Source organism: Ictidomys tridecemlineatus, chromosome 9 (assembly GCF_052094955.1).
Source record: "Ictidomys tridecemlineatus isolate mIctTri1 chromosome 9, mIctTri1.hap1, whole genome shotgun sequence".
Lineage (NCBI taxonomy): Eukaryota > Metazoa > Chordata > Mammalia > Rodentia > Sciuridae > Ictidomys > Ictidomys tridecemlineatus.
Window position 1 is genome coordinate 45,891,725 of NC_135485.1, and position 20,449 is coordinate 45,912,173.

The 20,449-nt window shown below is 31.8% G+C and overlaps 1 protein-coding gene across 2 annotated transcripts in view; it reads left to right on the top strand.

Moving 5' to 3' along the window:
* The window catches only part of Adgrl3 (adhesion G protein-coupled receptor L3), a 773,708-nt gene extending 754,601 nt beyond the window's left edge, over window positions 1–19,107 (top strand). Inside the window, exon 26 of one of the 2 annotated variants that reach the window (XM_021730674.3) lies at window positions 16,201–19,107. In XM_021730674.3, the coding sequence (XP_021586349.1) occupies window positions 16,201–16,292 (92 nt within the window). In that variant the 3' untranslated portion in view covers window positions 16,293–19,107. The remainder of the gene's footprint in view (window positions 1–16,200) is intronic. The other variant, XM_040292372.2, reaches the window with a different exon arrangement.
* Window positions 19,108–20,449: the final 1,342 nt, after the last annotated feature.

A 20,449-nucleotide genomic window follows, 5' to 3' on the forward strand; every position in this document is an offset into this window, starting at 1 on the left:
TGTTATAAAAGTACTTCCACTAAATGTCTGCTCCAAACTTTAGGTGAAGAAAGAAAAATTCAGATGAATGCTTCTATAATTTAGATGAATTCTGCCCTAACCATAAAACCTCTTTATTTTAATATAGCTTTCTGTCTTCTAGTATCAAATATCTCTTTGTTTGTAGCAACTTTTATGAACACAGGTCTTTTACACAACACCTGTGGTTCTCATGTATAAAGTGCATAGGAATTACATGGGAATTTTATTAAAATGCAAAGTTTGATGTGTGTTCATCTGGGGTGGGTTTGAGGTTCTGTATTGCAATCAAATGACATGAATGTATCTGTTCTAGCTACTTTTAAATCAGCTTTTTCCCCCGGCTTTTAGATTCCAGGCAATATGTTACAGGAAAGAGAAGCAGAATATCTAGATGCTGTTCAATTTTATCAAAAGGCAGATCTATTACTATTTTTGAAAATAAATAGAGTAGATTCTCAAAGTTGGTAATGATAACAATTGTATGGAAGCTAAAGCCATTGCTCTTTTACTGTTTATTTTTTTAAATATATGATTTAGTTGTAGATGGGAATGATACCTTTATTTTATTTTTTATGTGGTGCAGAGGATCAAACCCAGTGCCTCACACATGTTAGGCAAGCATTCTACCACTGAGCTACAACCCCAGCCCCTCTTTTACTCTTCATTTTAGGTAAAAAATGACATGGGAAATGGGGAATATATATATATATATATATGTGATCTATATTGTATATATACATACAATACATATATTGTTCATAAACATACAATGTGCTAAAGTATATGCCCTTTGATTTTGCTTTTTATTTCTTAAACTTAACATCTCAACTCACATTCTCAGGGAGTGTTTAGCATAATGTTAATTTCCATTATTCTATTGTAACTAATTAAAACAGGTTTCATTTATTTCTGTTGATGCAGAAAAGATGAGAAGGAAAAGACTAGAATTAAAGATTTAAACACAAACTGTTTTTAAGCTTAGTGTTTGGTTTAAATTTTAAAGTAGTTTTTATGCTGTTTCTCTTTCCATTTGATAAACTTTACAGTATTTTACAGCTGTATATAATAATATTTATCATTATAAACAACAATAACCAATGACATTATTTGGTTTTAAAAATTCAAACTGGAATAATATTCAAGAATGAGGAATCAAGATTAATTCTTGATCCTATGAAAAACACAATAATATGGTGCTATATTTTACTCACTTGTTTTGAAAAGAGGATGATTAAATTTATCTCCCTATTTTTAGGTGTTATTGTGATGGTCAGTAATTCTTAGCCCTTGCTTTATCCCCTCTGGCATATCAGAAAGAAGTCAAGGCTTTACCCTAAAGGGGGTAGCATCTAGATACAAGTAAAATTTAAAGGCTCACAAGTGATTTAACATGCAGTTTGAGTTAAGAACTACAGACTTAACAACTTAATAAATATTGGTTAAGTATTTGCATCAATTAGTTTAAATAGTCTCAAAATAGTTTAAAACTTTACTTTAGGAAATACATGTAAAAAAATCAAAATGCAGAATTTCTTTTCTCAGATGAGGTTGCTTGATTTTCTAAATATGGTTCACTTTCTAATTTTAAAAATGATTAGTTTAATTTTCAAACAAAAATTAATTTACTAGCTCATCTTTTTCCATTATTTAACTCATAGAATAAAAATTCTTGTTCAAATTATGTTTCTATTACCATGGGGGGAATCAATGAATATTAACATAGTAGAAATGATTGTTATTAATTTTAAATCAAGTAGAATTCACAAATACCTATCAGGAATTATTTTCATGGAACAAAAGCATCTTTAAGCTTTCCCTGGAAGTCTGACTTATCAGACAGTATATATCTTCGCAGTATTCAGCCAAAAATTCACTCTTTGTAAAAGTGAATCACCTATAATTCCAAACAGTGAAACTATAAATCAAATGGTCTTCATTTCGTATTATTCCAGATGCATAATATATAATGATAATTCTAGGGTTTTTTAATTCATTTGTTTTGGTAGTCCCAAGGACTAATCTCTTTCTCTGAGATACATCCTCAGTCCTTTTCATATTTTATTTGAAGTCAAATTCTCACTAAACTGGGCAGACTGGCCTGTAAACTCATGATCTTCCTGCCTCAGCCATCAGAGTCACTGGGATTAGACATAAGCCAACATGCTTTAACATGACTAGTTTCTTTAACATGACTCTCAGTTTCGTATTTAGCTTCTGTAGGCCGATCAATTACATTCTTCTTTTTAAGTGTTAATAAGCTCAAAATTTTAAAAAGAATTGGTTTCTAAGAGTTGCTTTAAAGAAAAATGTTTATGGAGGACTCATGGAAAGTTAGAGTAAAATCAACAAAAATCATTTGATAGAATAACCACTTCTGTTGGAGTCTCATACCTGCTAGCCTTCTTCAATTTTTAGCAATGACACACAGAAGTAATGCATCTGAATTCCTTAAGCTACTTAACACATAACTTTGAAGGATAATGCAGTTGAATGGAAAATAGTTTTTCACTCCAGTGATGACTCCTGATCAAACAGCAGTGTCTGCTTAGAGCATTGGCTTCAGAAGATTTCATTCAGAATTAGTAAAAAAATAATGTCTAGAAGGGTTATATATGTTTGCCATGGTAGAGGAAAACAACCACATTGGGAAATAATCAATAAATATGCAATTTATATGCTATCCTAAATATGAAAGTTATTAATGCAAATATCCATCACCCATAGTTTAGAAAAACATAGAGTCCCACCCCTGTCTTTTTAGCCATCATCATCATCAAATTTTCTATCAGTTGTGCAATGGTAGCAAGTATTTTTAAATGGAAACAAAAACTTATTTACATAATTCATCCTATTTTTTTCCATATAATTGCTTTATATTACTTTCTGAGTTATTAGAGCTATTTTATACATCTAAGCTCTTCTCTTTGATCTCCTCATCACCTCTATCTGAACACATCCCTGACCAGTCTTTCAGGTTCAGTCTAAACTCTATCCAACTGCATCAGAACATAGGATCTGGTTTCTCTTTCCCTGTCTGTAGATCTCATTCTCTATCTTCATTCTATATTAATCTTAGCCTAACTCCTTTTCCCTGCTTAAACGTAAGCTAAACAAATTTTAAAAACAACAACAATAAGTACTTTGAAATTAGCAGAATTTATTTATCACTTAAACTAGGAGGGAAAGGGTGAGTCTCCAGCTAACTGGGAACCAGGACAATGCACACAGTAAAGGTGACCTCTGTGTCTTACTCTGTGTAATACCTTGACTTTTTTGTACCGAGATGCGATATTTTACAGCAATGAGTATCCAGATTTTGAATCTACACTACATGACTTAAAAGCCAGATTTTCCCCATCTTCCAGTCTCATGAATTTGAGCAAATTCCTGTCAACATCTTAGTTTCTGAATCTGTAAATGGGGAGGATAATAAAATTTACTGAATAGTTACTGGAGTAATAGAGTTATATTATTATATATTATATTATATTATATTATATTCTAATCAGTTGCCAAAGTGATTAGAACAGTGCCTGATAAATAATAAATGCTCAAGAATTAACAATCTATTCTTATTGTTGAAACAGTACATTCTCTTTTTTTGTGGACAGAGTAATAGTGGATATAGATTTGGACTTCCAAATAGCTCCACAAGAATATGAAAGAATTCTTTCCTACAACCTTTGGTTAGACAAATTTTAAGGACGCATTCAGTTTTACCATGCTTGATTCCTTTAAACCTTCCCTAGTTCAGTTTTGCCCAGGGGATAGTGTACCATAATTGACTCATCCCAAGTCACTGATAATCTCTCCAACTGGATCAGCAAAGTCTTATCAGAAGCTGGCATGAGGGGAAAACTGTACAAACACACCTGTAGTAGTATCAGTTCCTATGATGCTACAGCTTGCTAGTCTCCCTGAGCCACAAGTCTTACAAACTTCACCCTTTCAGATCTACAACACACTTCACATTTGAGTTCAACTCTGTTCGTGTTACTCCATTTCTGTTTCACCTGTGTGATGTTAAGCAAAAGCAGCAAATAAGTCACATTTCAGTTAGTATTACAAAGCTATACATTTCTATAGGTTATAATTAACTTCTATCTCTTTTTAATAGGACTTAATTGTAAACAGTATAAAATCAGGATTAGTGTTTGATTCTTCTGGTCATTCTTCTCTCATTCTGAAGTACTGAAATTTCACTCTGTAATGTTGAAATTTTCAAATGCAGAACATCTACTCTTATGAGTCCTTGAAAAGATAATTAAATTGGCTTTGACGAAAACTCTTGTTCTCAAAAAAAAAAAAAAAGTAGAAATGAAAATACTGTTAGGTTTAATCCAGGATTAGCAAGAGTTATCCAGAAAAGCTCTTATTCTCACCAGGCCTGAAGGCTTGTAGCTAAGGGATGCACACTACCACAATATATACATCCAAAGAGCAGAGCAGTGACAGAAGCTTCCAGCTAGAAATAATCCTTCACATGAAATTGGGGAGACTTTCCCAAAGGCATACTTTACTTTGCACTTAAGTATTGTATTATTTTATTTGAACGTGGATTACTGATCTAATCTTCCAACACACAGACACACACACACACACACACACACACACACACACACACATACCACACATACATACACACCCACCCACACACACATACATACACAAACAAAGCCATTACTATCATAAACAATTGGAATGAAAATATGAAAAAAAATATATTTTTTCAGGATTCTCCACAGTCTTGGGTCAAGGGAACCATTATATTATAATATCACAGGATTCCAACTACCAAAGAATGCCAGAAAAGGGAACAAAGACAAGCCTACCTCTTCACTGCACAAAGATCCATATGTACTACAGCTGTGCTTGGTTTATGAGAATCTTCAATTTTATTCTGACTGGGAGTAGTTATCGAGATTTTATGAATAAACAATCTAGAGAGAGTGACTAAATTTTGATTTTTCTTTTGAAGCATTTCCAAAAGTACTAAATTCTAGACAGAAATAAAAACTTCTTGAGTGGTCTTATTTGAAAAATTTTATTTAAAGAGCCCAAATCTGAGACTCAGAGATTCAGACATATATTAGAAGAAATTGCTTAATTCCCAGTTGAGTTAATTTAAAACAAGCTACAGGGGAGACCATCATAAGGAAATGATATCAATCTTTAATTAGAATAATTAAAAGCTAATTGCGATTTAATTACAGATAAGATTAAAGTTTGCCAAGTTGAAAAAATTCAATTGAACGATAGTGCTTTATTGAATTTTTGCTAGATTTAAAAGTATAATTTCAGAACTGTGGAACTTGATATTAAAGAGAGAACCATATCTTTATCTATGCATATAGGCTGTGCTTTAAAACACTTGCACAATTTTGGTACACTCAAGCTTTGAAGGTAATAGAATGAGCAGCCATTTTCATCACCCTTCATATCAGACAAATGCTAACAGTGTACAAAATCAATGTATACTTAAACTTTTCTCAGAAGAATCTCAGCTTTGAGAACCCCAAATACTGAGGATTAAATCACACTTGGGGCTTATATAGTCGCATGCCCAGAGTGTTTGAAAATGCTTTCAAGTTAAGGGAGTGCTTAAAGGGATTATAACTCTCAAGACTATTGTAACAAAGCACATTGTGCTACAAATAAATTCTGATGTGTCTGTTACAGAAAATAGGTGCTGTAAAATCTATCCTTTAGAGGGAAAATGTAGACCATCTATGCATATAATAAAACCTTTTTGGTTACATGAACAGCAGCTCTGAAGTCTCCAGAGTTTTAGAATGCTAGTCAGCAACTATGTCCCTGTTGAGATTTAATTATCTCATTAGATATTTATTTACTACTACCTATTAAGTTGCAGTACTCCATTAGAGTGGGTATACTAATAAATATATAACTATTGCTAGATAAAACTGGCTTAGCCAAATAATTATTTACAATTATTTTGCCAACATTTAATTATTTTGCCCAATACAATGCTTTTCTTATTGCAGGTATCCAACAAATAGTTTTTGAAATGACAAGAGGGATAATCTGGCCTGCATTTTACTTGGTAGCTATTGTCAGAGGTCCTTTGTAATAAACCTTGTGGGGAGTCCACTTAGAAATTCAACTCAATCCTCAAACTACAGTATGTTTGGGAAAGGAAAGTAACAGAGAAAAAAAGAAGATGCAGAGAGTCACTTCCAAGTGCCACACATCCTGAAATGGTGATTCTCTCTGCCAAAAGCTATCATAGCTTAGCAAGAAAAGGTTTATTACATTAGAATTTGAGTTACAAAGAACTATAGATAAAGCCTTTGGATTACTGTTTCCATTTTGTAGTTCTTCCCTGACAAAAAAACAAACAAACAAAAAACAATGTACGAATTTTAAAGTAAGCTTAATGGTTCCCCAGTAAAGTGGAGTTTATACATTTTCATCGTGTTTCTTACTCAGGGTTTAGAAAAAGTTATTATACCTTCAAAATCATCTCTATCATGATAGCATTTCTACAGCAATACAACATAAAGAAGCTACATTAAGAGTCAGGTCAATATTTCCTAAACTATTCCAATAATCTTTTGTTGTTTCAAATTGTGTATGTGTGTGCGCCTGTGTGGTGGGAGTGATTTCTGTGGGTCAAGTAAATTTGGGAGATGATTAAATAAGTTTAAAAACATTTCTTAATAATGGGATTACCAGTACCGTTTACATGCTAAAATGTATTATATGTTTCCTCCAACAAAGTATAAACCAAATGTTTATTAGATAAGATATAAAAAAAAGAAAATCAAACTCAAAACCAACTTAGAGATCCATTTCTAAGGACATGATCCACTGATTTCTAAACCTTGTCTGAGTCAGCACATTCTGTTTGTTCTCTTTTATAGCCAAGATGCTGAGGAGGAGTAACTGAGTAGACTCACTCTTCAGTGAATGAACAGCATGTTACCTCCCTGGCCATCGGTTTTCCTTTTACAGAGGTTGATGGTATTTGCTGAGGTCAGCAAAACTCAGCCTGCAGGCTGTTACTGGAACCCAGCCATGACCATGCATTTAGTGTCGTCTTTGGATGCTTTTGAGTTTCAATGGTAGAATAATTGTACAGAGACCTTATGACCCAAAAATGTGAAATATTTATTATCTGGCGCTTTCCAAAAAAAAAAAAAAAATCTTGCTAGCTTTTGGGTTAATGATTAGGAGTACACACTGTGAAACCTGAAGGGAAAGTTTCAAAGTTTGGCTTATTTTTGAACCTATACAACTTATACCTAAGTTTCCTCATCTACATACCAAGAATAAGAATTGTACCTGCCTTATAGAGTTACGAGAGTAATTAGTCTATCAAAAGCACTTAAGAACTTATTATATACATGTGCCTGATACACATAAGGAATATACGTATAAGTAAACTCTGATTATTCTTACTAAATAAAGAGTGATATCTACTCAAACTGCAATTTTCCCAAGTAAAGTCTTTGTTACCATCTTTTCTTGCAAATGTAGTGGCAAATGAAATGTAAGCAGAAATTATTTTGATAGTAGTTCCCGCTTATCTGTGGATATATACATATTCCAACACCCTTCCCAACTAAGCCTGAAGACCCTATACATATACTATTTTTTGTTATATATACATATCTATTGAAAAGGTTAATGGACAAATTAGACATAGTAAGAGATTAACAACAATAACAATATACTGTAATTAAAGTTATGTGAATGTGACACCTCTTTTTCTTAAAATGTAGAATTGAACTTACTCTTCTTGTGATGCTGTGAATAATATACTGTCTGTGTAATGAGATAAAGTGAAGTGCCCGATGTAGGCATTGTAATGTTAATGATAGGGTTCTACTGACCTTCTGATAAAAAATCAAACGAAGCACCATCTGATATGGGTGCTCTTTGACCATCATACCATGACTGTCAGTGGCTGGATGTCAGGAGCAGACAGAGATGATATTTAGCAATCTGCTGTCATTAAAAGTTTTTTACTGAACCCATTTGGAATAATGCAGTTATTGGAAGATATTATTTCCTCTTTTTCACTTTTATATATACCTTGTATTGATCATTTTCTTCTGGAAGTGTCAGGTTTCATCAAATTCAAATATTTACCTTGGATGTTATGCTATCTCTTTAATCAATTTTTTCAATTTTGACATAAATATAGCAGTAACATCTTCATCAGTACATATAGGCTAACTAGTAATATTTATATTTTTCATCTAAACCAATTCCTGAATCTGTGTAATCATCCCTTACTTTCAATAAATATCATTATCATTTGTTCCCAGGGATCCCTTGCTGAAATCTTTACATAGACCCAAAGCAACAAGGTACCTTCAGTCAGTACACATTTTATGTGCATGGTTCCACCCACAAATCTCATGCTTTTTCCATCTTATTTAAGTACTTGAGTACTGTGGCCTTAACTTTTGCAATTTGAGATAAGACAGCAAAACAAGCAAGAGTTTCATATTTCCTTCTTCACAAATTCATATATAGAAGATTCATTTTACCACATTTCCCATCTGAACATATGTATTTTTTCTCTCCTTATTTAATTGAGCTTTTACCTTTTCATTTAAAAGAAGCAGTTCAAGGGTTCTCTTTGGCATATCTGAATGCCAATGTTATTACTCTAGTGCTATAGGGCCATTAATAAGTGAAATAAGGGATAATTGAACACAAGTACTGAAATACTGGGACACCCAAGATGGTTAATAAGTAACTAATGGCAGAAACCATATACAGCGTGGATATGCTGGACAAAGTCATTATGCGTATCTGTGCTGTAGGAGCAGAATGTCATGAGATTCCATTACGTTAATCAGAACAACGCAAAATTAAAATTTTATAAATTCTTTACTTCTAGATTTTTCATTTAATAATATTTTTTTCTGGAGTTGAATGTGCATATTTGAAATTGCAAGAAAGTAAAATAGCAAATGGCAGGGGTAGAGGAGTAACCTCCTGTATTGCTTCTGAAAGCCTCCTTCAAAGGGGCTGCCTCAGCTAGTAGTGAGTCTTTTACACTCCGTCCATTCCTTTTTAATCTTGTTGGAATGGGACTATGATAGCTAGAACACTAGCAGCCATCTTGGACCAACCTTGTGAAGAAAGCCAGATGCTAAAGAGGGACTAGAGAAGCAGAAGCCCTTGGTGACTGCACAGCTTTTGTACAACACTCACTGGACCAGCTTCTTTAACCTGAGAGCAAATAAACCTCAGTGTTGTTTTAGTCATTGTTATTTATATATTTTTGTTATGATAACTAAGCATAAATCTTAATGGACCAAGCAGGGAATCAGTCAGAAAATTGTTTTCTTGTTTAGGCCAGAATGAGAAATGGTAATAACAATTAATTTCTTCAAACTTAAGGAGAGAATGACAGGGCTTTACCTGACAACATTAAACTAAAGATTTGCAACAAGTTCTCCATATAAAGTGCATAGTACAGGACAATTCTATTTAATTCTAATCTCTTCTGGATTACATTTCATTGTGGAGGAAATCTCAGCTGTCCTTTAGCTTCAACACAGCATGATTTCTCATTACCATCCTGCAGTTATGAGAAGCGCTTCCTCTCAAGTTTGTAATCATTATGAAAATGGGGATGAAGTACTTAGTCAAAAGATAGTAAAGTATGCTTCAATTAAAACCTAATGGCAATGCAAATATTTCTTTTCTTTTTTGAGTCATGTATAAAAGCTATCTATACCAACACTTCACTTCACAGTTTGAAACCAAATACTATAATATATATATGCACTTATTTATCAATTAAAAATGAATAATATCAAAAGAAATAGAATAGAAACTATTCAGATCAAGAAGGAGGAGGAAGAGGAGGAGAAGAGAGAAAGGAATGTAATGTTGAAATGTACAGAAAGCAATAAAAGAAAAAGAAAGCAAAGAAAAAAAAAACATCACTAGATAAGGTTTAGCAAGGACCATAATGGCAAACATACCATGAGGTGCCACTTAATACATGCTGTACTATGTATTAGGGTGGGGAAGTGGTCACATATATGATGTTATTTTTGAAGATTCAGTATTCTCGGTGAAATCATGCCATTCCATGAAAAATTTTCAATATAGATATAAATCCCTGCTCAGATAACATACAAGGCACATGACTAGCATGATCCAATCATTTATAGGTTTCAAGTAACTAATTGGTAAAAACACTTGTTGGTAAAATGCTGCTTAGGTGAACATTCCTAGATGTATCTCTGTATCTTCATCTTTTGCTTACCCACAGGAATCATGAGGAGCAATCAGAAAGAGTACAATTTGTTGCAGAGACACATGAAGGGATGTGTTTTAGTCAATGGTTACACATGAGTATTCAAAATTGATTCAAAGTTTGGCTTCATGGGTTAACAAACAGATTATTTACAAGGAGCAGTTAATGTTTTAATTTTTTCAAAATGGCAAGACTTTAAAATTAAATGTAGATAAATACAGATGTCTTTTCATATGAAAAGCAGCAAACTTTTTATAAATTACAACAAAACGACTACAGAAGAACAGTCTCCAAAATCAATATAGCATCAGATAGAGATATCTGATGGTCTCTCCCTTCACAGAAGGTGTAATATATGAAGTCATACAGGAGCCCAACTGATTGAGCACCCAGTTTCCTGTCTGAATTCATCCTGTCCTATTCTTCTTATTCTCTCTCTCAGCCACACCATTCTCCAAGCTATTTCTCAGATTTAGAAGGTGTTTTCCTGCTAAAAGAATTTGTGCTTCTGAACTCCTCCCTAGGAATCCTGACTATTATTTCTTGCACTTACTTCATTTCTTCACTAAAAAATCACCATCTCAATATGAATTCCTGGTTATCTGATCTCAAATTACAGCAATCTTCCTTCCTTCTAATTTTCTTCATTGTTTTTTATTTTTCATGACATATCATAATTCGTATTTATCAGTCATATTACTTGTCTCTCAAGATGGTATTTCCACAAATAAAGTAATTTATCTTAATAGTATTAATTAGTATAGTTCCTGTACCTAGTTCAGGGCACATAGTAGGCACTAAATTAAAAAAAAAAGTGTCAAATGATTGGATAAGAGATAATGAAAACAGGGGCTGGGGATGTGGCTCAAGCGGTAGCGCGCTCGCCTGTCATGCGTGCGGCCCGGGTTCGATCCTCAGCACCACATACCAACAAAGATGTTGTGTCCACCGAGAACTAAAAAAAATAAATATTAAAATTCTCTCTCTCTATCTCTCTCTCTCCTCTCTCACTCTCTCTTTTAAAAAAAAGAGATAATGAAAACAACAAGAGCATCTCATAAAATTTGTCACATAAACCAGTTTGGTGCATATTATTTCAAAAACTTTCTAGGGAGATGCCAGTATATATGGGTGCCCATTTGGGAATGCCCACACATGTATATGTATATGCATATGTTTACATACTTATATAATTACATAGTTTTCACTGATCTGAATTTCTATATAGAGATTTAATACATTGCTTAGGAGAAATAACTTTCAGCAACCTGCTTTTTCTTTTTTTACATTGTAAATAGTCTCAGAGAGCTTACTATGTAATGTATATGTGTATTTTTATCATTTTTGAATCTATGATTATTGGCACATATTAATTTTACAAAATAAAGGGTTTCTGTGTGACATTTTTATACACACATATAAATGCACTTTGATTGTATACACCCTCCCTTTTATCCTCTCTTATCCCCCTGCAGCACATAATAGTCATATGTCTTTAATTAGGTCCAACCTCCCATTTATTTAGTTCTAAATCTTTCTGTGTTCTTTTTTAGAATTCTTATGTTGCTGTATTTGTAGATTAACTCTTAAAAATAAAATTACCAGGTTACCAGGTAAAAGGTATGTACATTTTTTATTTAATATGAAAATGTTTAAACATATATCAAAATAGAATACCACACATACTTATGTGCTTATCATCCTCCTTCAACCATTATCAACAGATGGCAAGGGTTGTTTAATCTATATTCCTAGCCATTTTTACCCTTCCCATTTTGTTTTGATGGATATCATTTTTATATAGCATTGCTTCTTATGAAAGAATATAAATATTTTAGCCATATATATTTTAATATATCTCTTCAAAGTATAACAACAGTTTAAATTTATATGTAACTTTTATTCTGCTTATACACAAATAATGAAAATTAAAATAATTTTAAGATACTCAAACATCTATTCAGTGTTCATATTTTCAGCTCTTAATTATTTCATATTTGCTTGAATTAGGAGTCATATGTAATGTTTCCTACTCATCTGGCTATCTCCTTACTCCCCCTTAATTTGTTGTTGCTGAAGAAACCATGTTACTTGCTGTGTGTAGTTTACAACAGTCTGGATTTTGCCTGATGTATCACTTTGGTGATTTTTGTTTAGTTTTACAAGGTTTCAATTTCAGCAACAGTATTCTGGTGCAAATTCTGAGAGAATTTTAGGGTTCTCCTCATTTCCTTTCATTCAAATGCTCAATTACTTCATTCTGATCCCTCTTATAATTCTTTATAACAGTATTATTGATATTGATGGTTTGTTCCCATTTACTTGTATTTTGGAGGGCATAGAGATACTTTGCTATTCATTTTTTGTTGTAGTTGCTAACTGTAAAGTTTTGGTTTTGTTATCCTAGTTTATCTATTTTTATGATGTTATTTTTGAAGATCCAAAATGTTGGTACTACAACCATCTTCTCAGAATTCTCTAGAAGAGTAGGTGTGTGCATTATTAATTTTGGTAGTGGTAAATTTCCATCAATAAAGGCCTATTCATGTACCATCTCAGTTCATAAGAATTTGTTTCCCCATGCCATATGCTAATATTAGATACTATTATTACTTTTCATCCTTGATAGCCTAACAAATAAGCAATTATATATCACTTATGTTGACTTTTATGAACATAACATATAAAGGAAGAGGTAATTGGAAGATATTTTCATGGCTATAATGAGCATTCTTGTAAGTTTTTCTATGAAGTAATACATTTTATCTTTTGAATGTATTTTTTTATTGGTTCTGTTTGGTTACACATTATAGCAGAATCCACTTAGACTTAATTATAAAACCATGAAATATATCTTGTTCTAATTCAATCCTTAGTACCTTTCCTTCCCCATCTTTCTCCTTACCTCTATTGATCTTTCTGCTATTCACTCATGGTTATTTTTTTAAATTAATTTTGTGTGGATGTACACAATGATGAGATTCACTGTGGTATACTCATATATATACACATAGGAAAGGTATGTCAGATTTTTCCACTGTTTTTTTTTCTTTTTTGGAACATATTTATAACAGGTCTGTGGTTTGTTTATTGATTTATGATTTTAATATATTTAGAAATTATTCAGATTACTTAGAGAATATGAATGTAGTAATTCATATGTGTCATATATATTCTACATCTTTTGTTTTTGTAAACATCCTTTTATTGAAATATTTTGTTATCCTAATATTCTGTTTTCATAGATGAATTAAAATCTCACTTTTAGCCAGTTGCAGGGGTGCAAGCCTGTAATTCCAGTGGCTTGGGAGGCTGATGGAGGAGAATCATAAATTCAAAGCCAGCCTCAGCAAAAGCAAGGTGCTAAGCAACTATATAACATACTATTTATAAATAAAATACAAAAAAATAAGCTGTAGATGTACCTTAGTGGTTGACTGTCCCTGAGTTCAATTCTTGAAATTTAAAAAAAAAAAAAAACTCACTTTTACCATTTAGATTACCAAACTATGCTTGCATTGACAAACAGACATTTGATTTTGATTAACTAATCTGCCTATGCTTCGTCACTAAAATTCATTTAAAATTGCTATCTTTATGATATTATGTTTCATATATATATGAATATATAAAACAAACACATTCTCACATATGTACACACTATGTTCCTTTCAGCCTATTTTTTGATAAGTGTTTTCTTTCTTCAAAATGAAATCTAGCTGTAATTTTCATTTTCTAAGGAAATAAGTAGCTTGCCTGGGGTGACAGTGGTGGGGCAGAAACTATGTTAAAAATAAAATCTGCCTGGCTCCAAAATTTGTGTTGTATTTACATAGATTTTTTTAAAAAGTTTACTTATTTTCATTTGGCAAGAAAAATGAATCCTTGGTGTGTTCCATGTGCCGGATTCTGTGCTAAGTTGATAAGACTACAAAGATAAATTGCTTTGATTCTGGACTTGAGAACTTATTGCCTATTATCCTATTGTTATCCCCTTTATTGCCTATTTCCTTCCAAAAAAATCATATATAAATCTTTATAAAGCCTTTTAAACCCATAAAATAGTCATTTTTTATATCATAAATCCATCATTTGGTACAAAGGCAATTTCTAAAATAATTACTGTTTGGATTCATTTTCATGGGAGAAGAATGTTTAAGAGATAGAAACAAGTCCTATATTTTTAAAAATAACAAAATATGATCTCTTCTATGAAATTTTTGCATTTGGAATTTGCTCATAAATGTCTTACAAACTGATGTACCCTAATTCCTCTTTAAAGATTATTCAGTTCATAGGAAAATATGTCCCAGGTTTTAAGTCTTTGCTTTTTATGTTATTTATTGCTACTTAACAAATAACACGAAAATTCAGTGGCTTAAAACAATAGCATTTAGTGTACAGTTTCAGTAGGTCAAGAGTCCAAGTGAGGCTAGGCTGAGTGTTCAGGTGTCATCGGTAATGGCCCTCAGCAATCAAGAACTGTAGTCACAGAAAGACTCCATTGGGTTTCCTTTCCAAACTCACTCACATCATTGTAGACAAGATTTAGTTGCTCATGGTTACTGGGGCCAAAGATGTAAGTTTCTCTGAGCATCTCAGTTCTTCACTTACTGCTGATCAAAAGTTGCCCTCAATTTCCTGCCTCTCTCTGTAGCAACTTGCAATGTGACAGCTTGCTTTATCAGAGAAACAAGCCAGAGGACAAGACAGGAGGTACTGCTAACAAGATGGTGTTCAGATGGTCATCTAGACTTGGTTTTGCTAACCCATTACATTCATTAGGGACATCCCACGTGCATGTGGAAGGGATCAGGAAAGGAAGGTGAAAAACATGAAGCAATAGGAAAAATAGGAAGTAAGAGTATATGCCATCTTTTAAGTCTGCCTATCTACAACTTTCCTTTCCATACTGATTCTGCATCCCTGATTTATCTGTATAACAGAGGTTATAAAAGAAAACATGTTTATAAATTACAATCATAAAATTAAATCTAGATATGCATTGAATCAAATTCTTTCAACATTTTCTTGATTTTTGCAATTACTGATGATAGCTAACATTATGATAGACTTTCTATATGCCTAATGTTAAGCTAAGTGATCTTTAAGTATGATTGCTGTTAGTTTTCACATACATTGCTAGTATAATTTTATAGTTAGGTAAGAAAATTTCCCTTTGGTATATTTGAGGAATCTGGGGCACAGAGAATATCTCTAATCCCATGATTGACCTCACTATAGTGTCTGAAAAAAGTAATGTTAAAAAAACACACGAGTTTATGTCCACACAAATATCATGGTGTTAAGTTTAGAAATTTTAGAAGCCTGCACAGTTATTACTGTGAACTATAAGAAACAAACTTTTGCAGGTGATTATACTGACATTCCTACTTCATGACTTCTAAGAAAATTGAATTTGTGGTGTTCATGCCAGGGTACATGAGTACTACCTTCACCAGGAAGACAAGTCAGGTGTCTTTATTCTCCGTTGAATAGAAAGCTTTTGGCTGGAGGTCATTTTGTGAAGGTCACATTCACTTAACTAAGGGTCTAGCTCAGATTAAAATAAAAGTTTTAAAAATGGTTTCAGATGGTCTTTTCCATATAACATTGCTACAAGTGAAAAAGAGTAAATGACATAAAGTGGTTATATAATGCAACTCTGTGTGCAAATTTGGTATTAATTTCAATATATACCAAGCTTCTATTAGATACTAATTCTTATAAACTCAGAGGAGGAATAAAACATAAGGAAATTAGATGAAAGGTGATATATATATTCACTTTCTTTTTCTAATTTATTATTTAATGTCTTTGGGATCTGAAACCTTTTGTGTCAAAAATATCTTCTCTCATCTTGCAGCTGTGTTTTATTTAACTAATAATGGCATGATATTCAGAATTTTTGTATTTTAATATACTCACAGCAACTCATGTTGGTGCAGGAATGCCTTCCAGAAGTCCTGCCGTGCATTGTGCTGACCCGCCTGGCATCATGACACAGAACCTGTGGAACTAAGACTTAACTGCCATATGGACTTGTCCTTCAATATCTGGCACCACAATATGCATGAATGGAAAATAAGTGAGTTTTGAAATGTATGAAATGTATCTGTTGGAAATGCTTTCAATTAAAGAAGTTTAAAATTGTAAACAGATGATTTTGTTCTTTTCCGCTTAGTCGAAAGAGAAGTATATACTCTTGTCATATACTCAGTGATTCACAAATATAAGTATAAATACATGACTTTTAAAAGTATCTCACTTTTAAATAGAATAGAATCTATCAAAATACCTTCGTGCTGTAGGGCATAAACCTGTGGATATTCTACAAAAAAGTACATCAGTGTCTTCAAGGTTCCTGCTTTAAAATGCATCTCAGCATATGGGACTACATCTTAGTATATTTGATGTATCTTCTAAAGTCATTGCTCATTCAGAACATATATTTGTGTACATATATATATATATATATACATGAAGTATATATATTTTTTCTTGCTAATGTGACTTCACATACTAACGTTTATGAATATAACATATGATACATTACACAATGAGGCAATCAATAATAATCTACTTAATAATTGCATAATTCTTTAATAGTACTCCTGCAGAAAAAAAATTTAAATTTTCTTAAAATTTTAAAGCAGTTTTCTGAAATTTGACAAAAATATTTTTTAAAACTGCATAATACTAATAATACTAAGTCACAAAACTGATGCTTTTCTATACTACCGCTTATTGAAAACAAATTTGAATCATGCTGAAACAAATTTGGAATTATCTTTCTATTCCATTTTCCTACAATTTTTATTCTATGAAAAGCAATAAAAAGTATGCAGCCAATCTATTTAGAGAAATATTGTGCTAGCATGTGTTAAAAATAAATTATTAATTTTTTCTTTTTTGCCTTATAGAAATTGTGATGGTATCAGCTTTTTAAACCATATAATTTTTGTGATTTTTCTCATTCTAAATAAAAATTAAATTTTGCAACTTTTTTTGTTATTTTTTTTCCTAAAGAAAGTTTCTCAAACCAACATCTGGTCCCTTATAAAACTGAAATTTATACCTATCTCTGCTCCTTGGAATGGTCATTCATTTTAATTTTTGTTATTAAGTGCATATAAAATAACATTTCACTGTGTTAACATTTTACAGTTTGGGGATCTCTACTCCTATTTTTATTGGCTATATGGTTTTTCTCTTCAGTGAAAAGTGTCTTTACGTCTTTTAACCTTGTTTTTGTTTATTTGTTTATTTTCATCTTTTAAGACTTTCATATTGATTTGAGGAAATTTTGTTAAAATAACATCTCAATATTGTGTTGGTTATGTGTATTTTAATTATTTTCTCACGTTTCATAATTTTTTTCACTCACTTTAAGATATGTTTTAATTAATAACAATTCTTAATTTTTTGCAGTAAAATCTGTAAGTCTAATTTAGAGTTAACTCTTTTTAAAATGTATTTTTAAAAGTTTTCAAAATATAGAATCAATCTGATTATTAAATGTTATTTTTTTAGGTGTGTTTTTTCCATGCTTCTAAACCCAAACATTTTTCAAATATGCTTTTCAATTGGTCTCTAAAACAATTCTTTTCTGACATTTGTCTTTCATTTCTCTGCAGTTTACCTTTTCTATAGTGTCAAGTGGTTTCAGTTTTATCTTCTCTCCATGTAGATAGATAGACATCTTTTCCCTTAACAATCATTCCTTTCCATACTGATGTGGAATGTCACTTCTCTTGCATGTCAACCTGGGTGAATATGCTTTTCAGTTTTCTATTTTATTTCAGATATCACTTTGTTTATTTCTGTAGTGTTTTTTTATTTTAGTTCTATGGTGTCTTATTTACTATAACTTTATAATCATTTTCTACATCTGGTTGAGCAATTTCTTTGCCCCTCTTCTTTCTTACTATTATTTTTTATTATGATAAATTTTAAGTAAGCTCATCACAAATTATGAGTAATCTTATTTTACAAAAAAAAATTGTACTCGATATGATCATTATCAGGAAATATGCTATTTTCAAATTCTAAGTCATCATAGCCACATATGTAGTATACCACTCTATATATTTAAATAATCTTTAAAATAATTTACTAAAGCTTCCAAAACTTTCCCTATAGTAGCCTTGAATACTTTATATTCTCTGTTAAAATTCCAAATTATGATACCTTTGTAATTGTGTTTTCAGGGTTTTGTTATTGATAAGTAGAGATGCAACTGATAAATTTTGTATTACTATTTAATTAAATAATAATTATACATACAACTAACTTACTGAATTATTTATCCAGTAAATTAAATTTAGTATATCATTTTTTTTCATCTTATTGCACTTACTGAGGCTTTTATTATGATGTTACAAAAAAGTGCTTGTATTGTGTGTTTTTGCCTACGTCTTGGTTTTAAAAGGCCATCTTCTAATCTTTCTCCTTTCAGGATGACATTTGCCCTAATTAGATCTTCTTTATGAAGTTTAATGTTGTATCCTATTCTTTATTTACTAATAATATTCATCACAAATGAATGTTAGATTTTATTAAACACTTCAAAAAATTAAATGATCATATGTTTTCTTTTTTTAAAATTTTGTTAATGTGTTAAATTAAATGTATGGGCAAACTTTTCAACTACTCTAACTGGGATATCATTTGGGCCAAGGTCTATTATTTGAAAAACACATTTGGATTCAATTTGCAAATATTTTCTCTAAGATATTGCATCTGCACTCATGAGTGAAATGTATCTGCATTTTTCCTTTCTTATAATGTATTTTTCTGGCTTTAATAAAAGATATATCCCAAACTGGTAAAATGAATTTGGAGGACTTCCTCTTTTTTCTTGTCTATAAGACTTAGCATGTTTTCTCTAGGAATTGGCTTACATATTCATTGCACAGAAGTTAGCTGTCCATCTTTCAATATTTTGAACATAATCTGTCATTTTATTTTTCATTTTAGTATTTCATCTTTTCATTTGATGTTGGGCAGTTTCATTCAGATGTCTCCATATGTTGATTTATTTTGTTTTATTCTAAAATTGATACCTTGGAATTCCCAAATCTTTCATTTGACATATTTCATTACTCATAAAATATTAGCAGCCATTATCCTTTTACTAATTCATTCCCTTCTTTCCATCTGGGCCTCTAATTAGAACTATTTAATTTTATTGTTTGTTAAAATGCTTTGCATAGTTTTTTCATCATTTCAAAGTTTTAAAATGTTTTTCTCCATGGCTATATTCTGTATAATTTATTTTTTATCTTTTTTGGTAATTCTAAATTTCTATTGTATTTAATTTGGTATTATATCTATACACTCATTTCACTTTTTAAAATTGTAGTTTTTGTAAGTTGTTTCTTTTTAAAAATGGCTTCATTTTTAACTTTTAAAAATTTATATATGACAGCAGAATGCATTACGATTCTTATTACATATATAGAGCACAATTTTTCACATCTCTGGTTGTATACATAGTATATTCATACCAATTCATGTCATCATACATGTCCTTTGGATAGTAATGACCATCACATTCCACCATCATTAATAACCCTATGTCCCTTCCCTTCCCCTCCAACTCCTCTGCCCTTTTTAGAGTTTGTCTATTTCTCTCATTCTCCTTCTCCCTATCCCACTATGAATCAGCCTCCTTATATCAAAGAAAACATTTGGCATTTGTTTTTTGGGGGGGATTGGCTAACTTCACTTAGCATTATCTTCTCTAACTCCATCAATTTACCTGCAAATGCCATGATTTTATTCTCTTTTATTGCTGAGTAAAATTCCATTGGGTATATATGCCACAATTTTTAAAAAATTCATTCATCCACTGAAGGGCATCTAGGTTGGCTCCACCCTTTAGCTATTGTGAATTGTACGGCTATGAACATTGATGTGGGCTATGTATGTAGTATGCTGTTTTCAAGTCCTTTGGATATAGTCTGAGGAGAGGGACAGCTGGGTCAAATGGTGGTTCCATTCCCAATTTTCCAAGAAATCTCCAGATTGCTTTCCATATTGACTGCACCATTTTGCAGTCCCACCAGCAGTTTATGAGTGAACCTTTTCCCTCCACATCCTCACCAGCGCTTGTTATTGTTTGTATGCATAATAACTGCCATTTTGACTGGAGTAAGATGAAATCTTAGAGTGGTT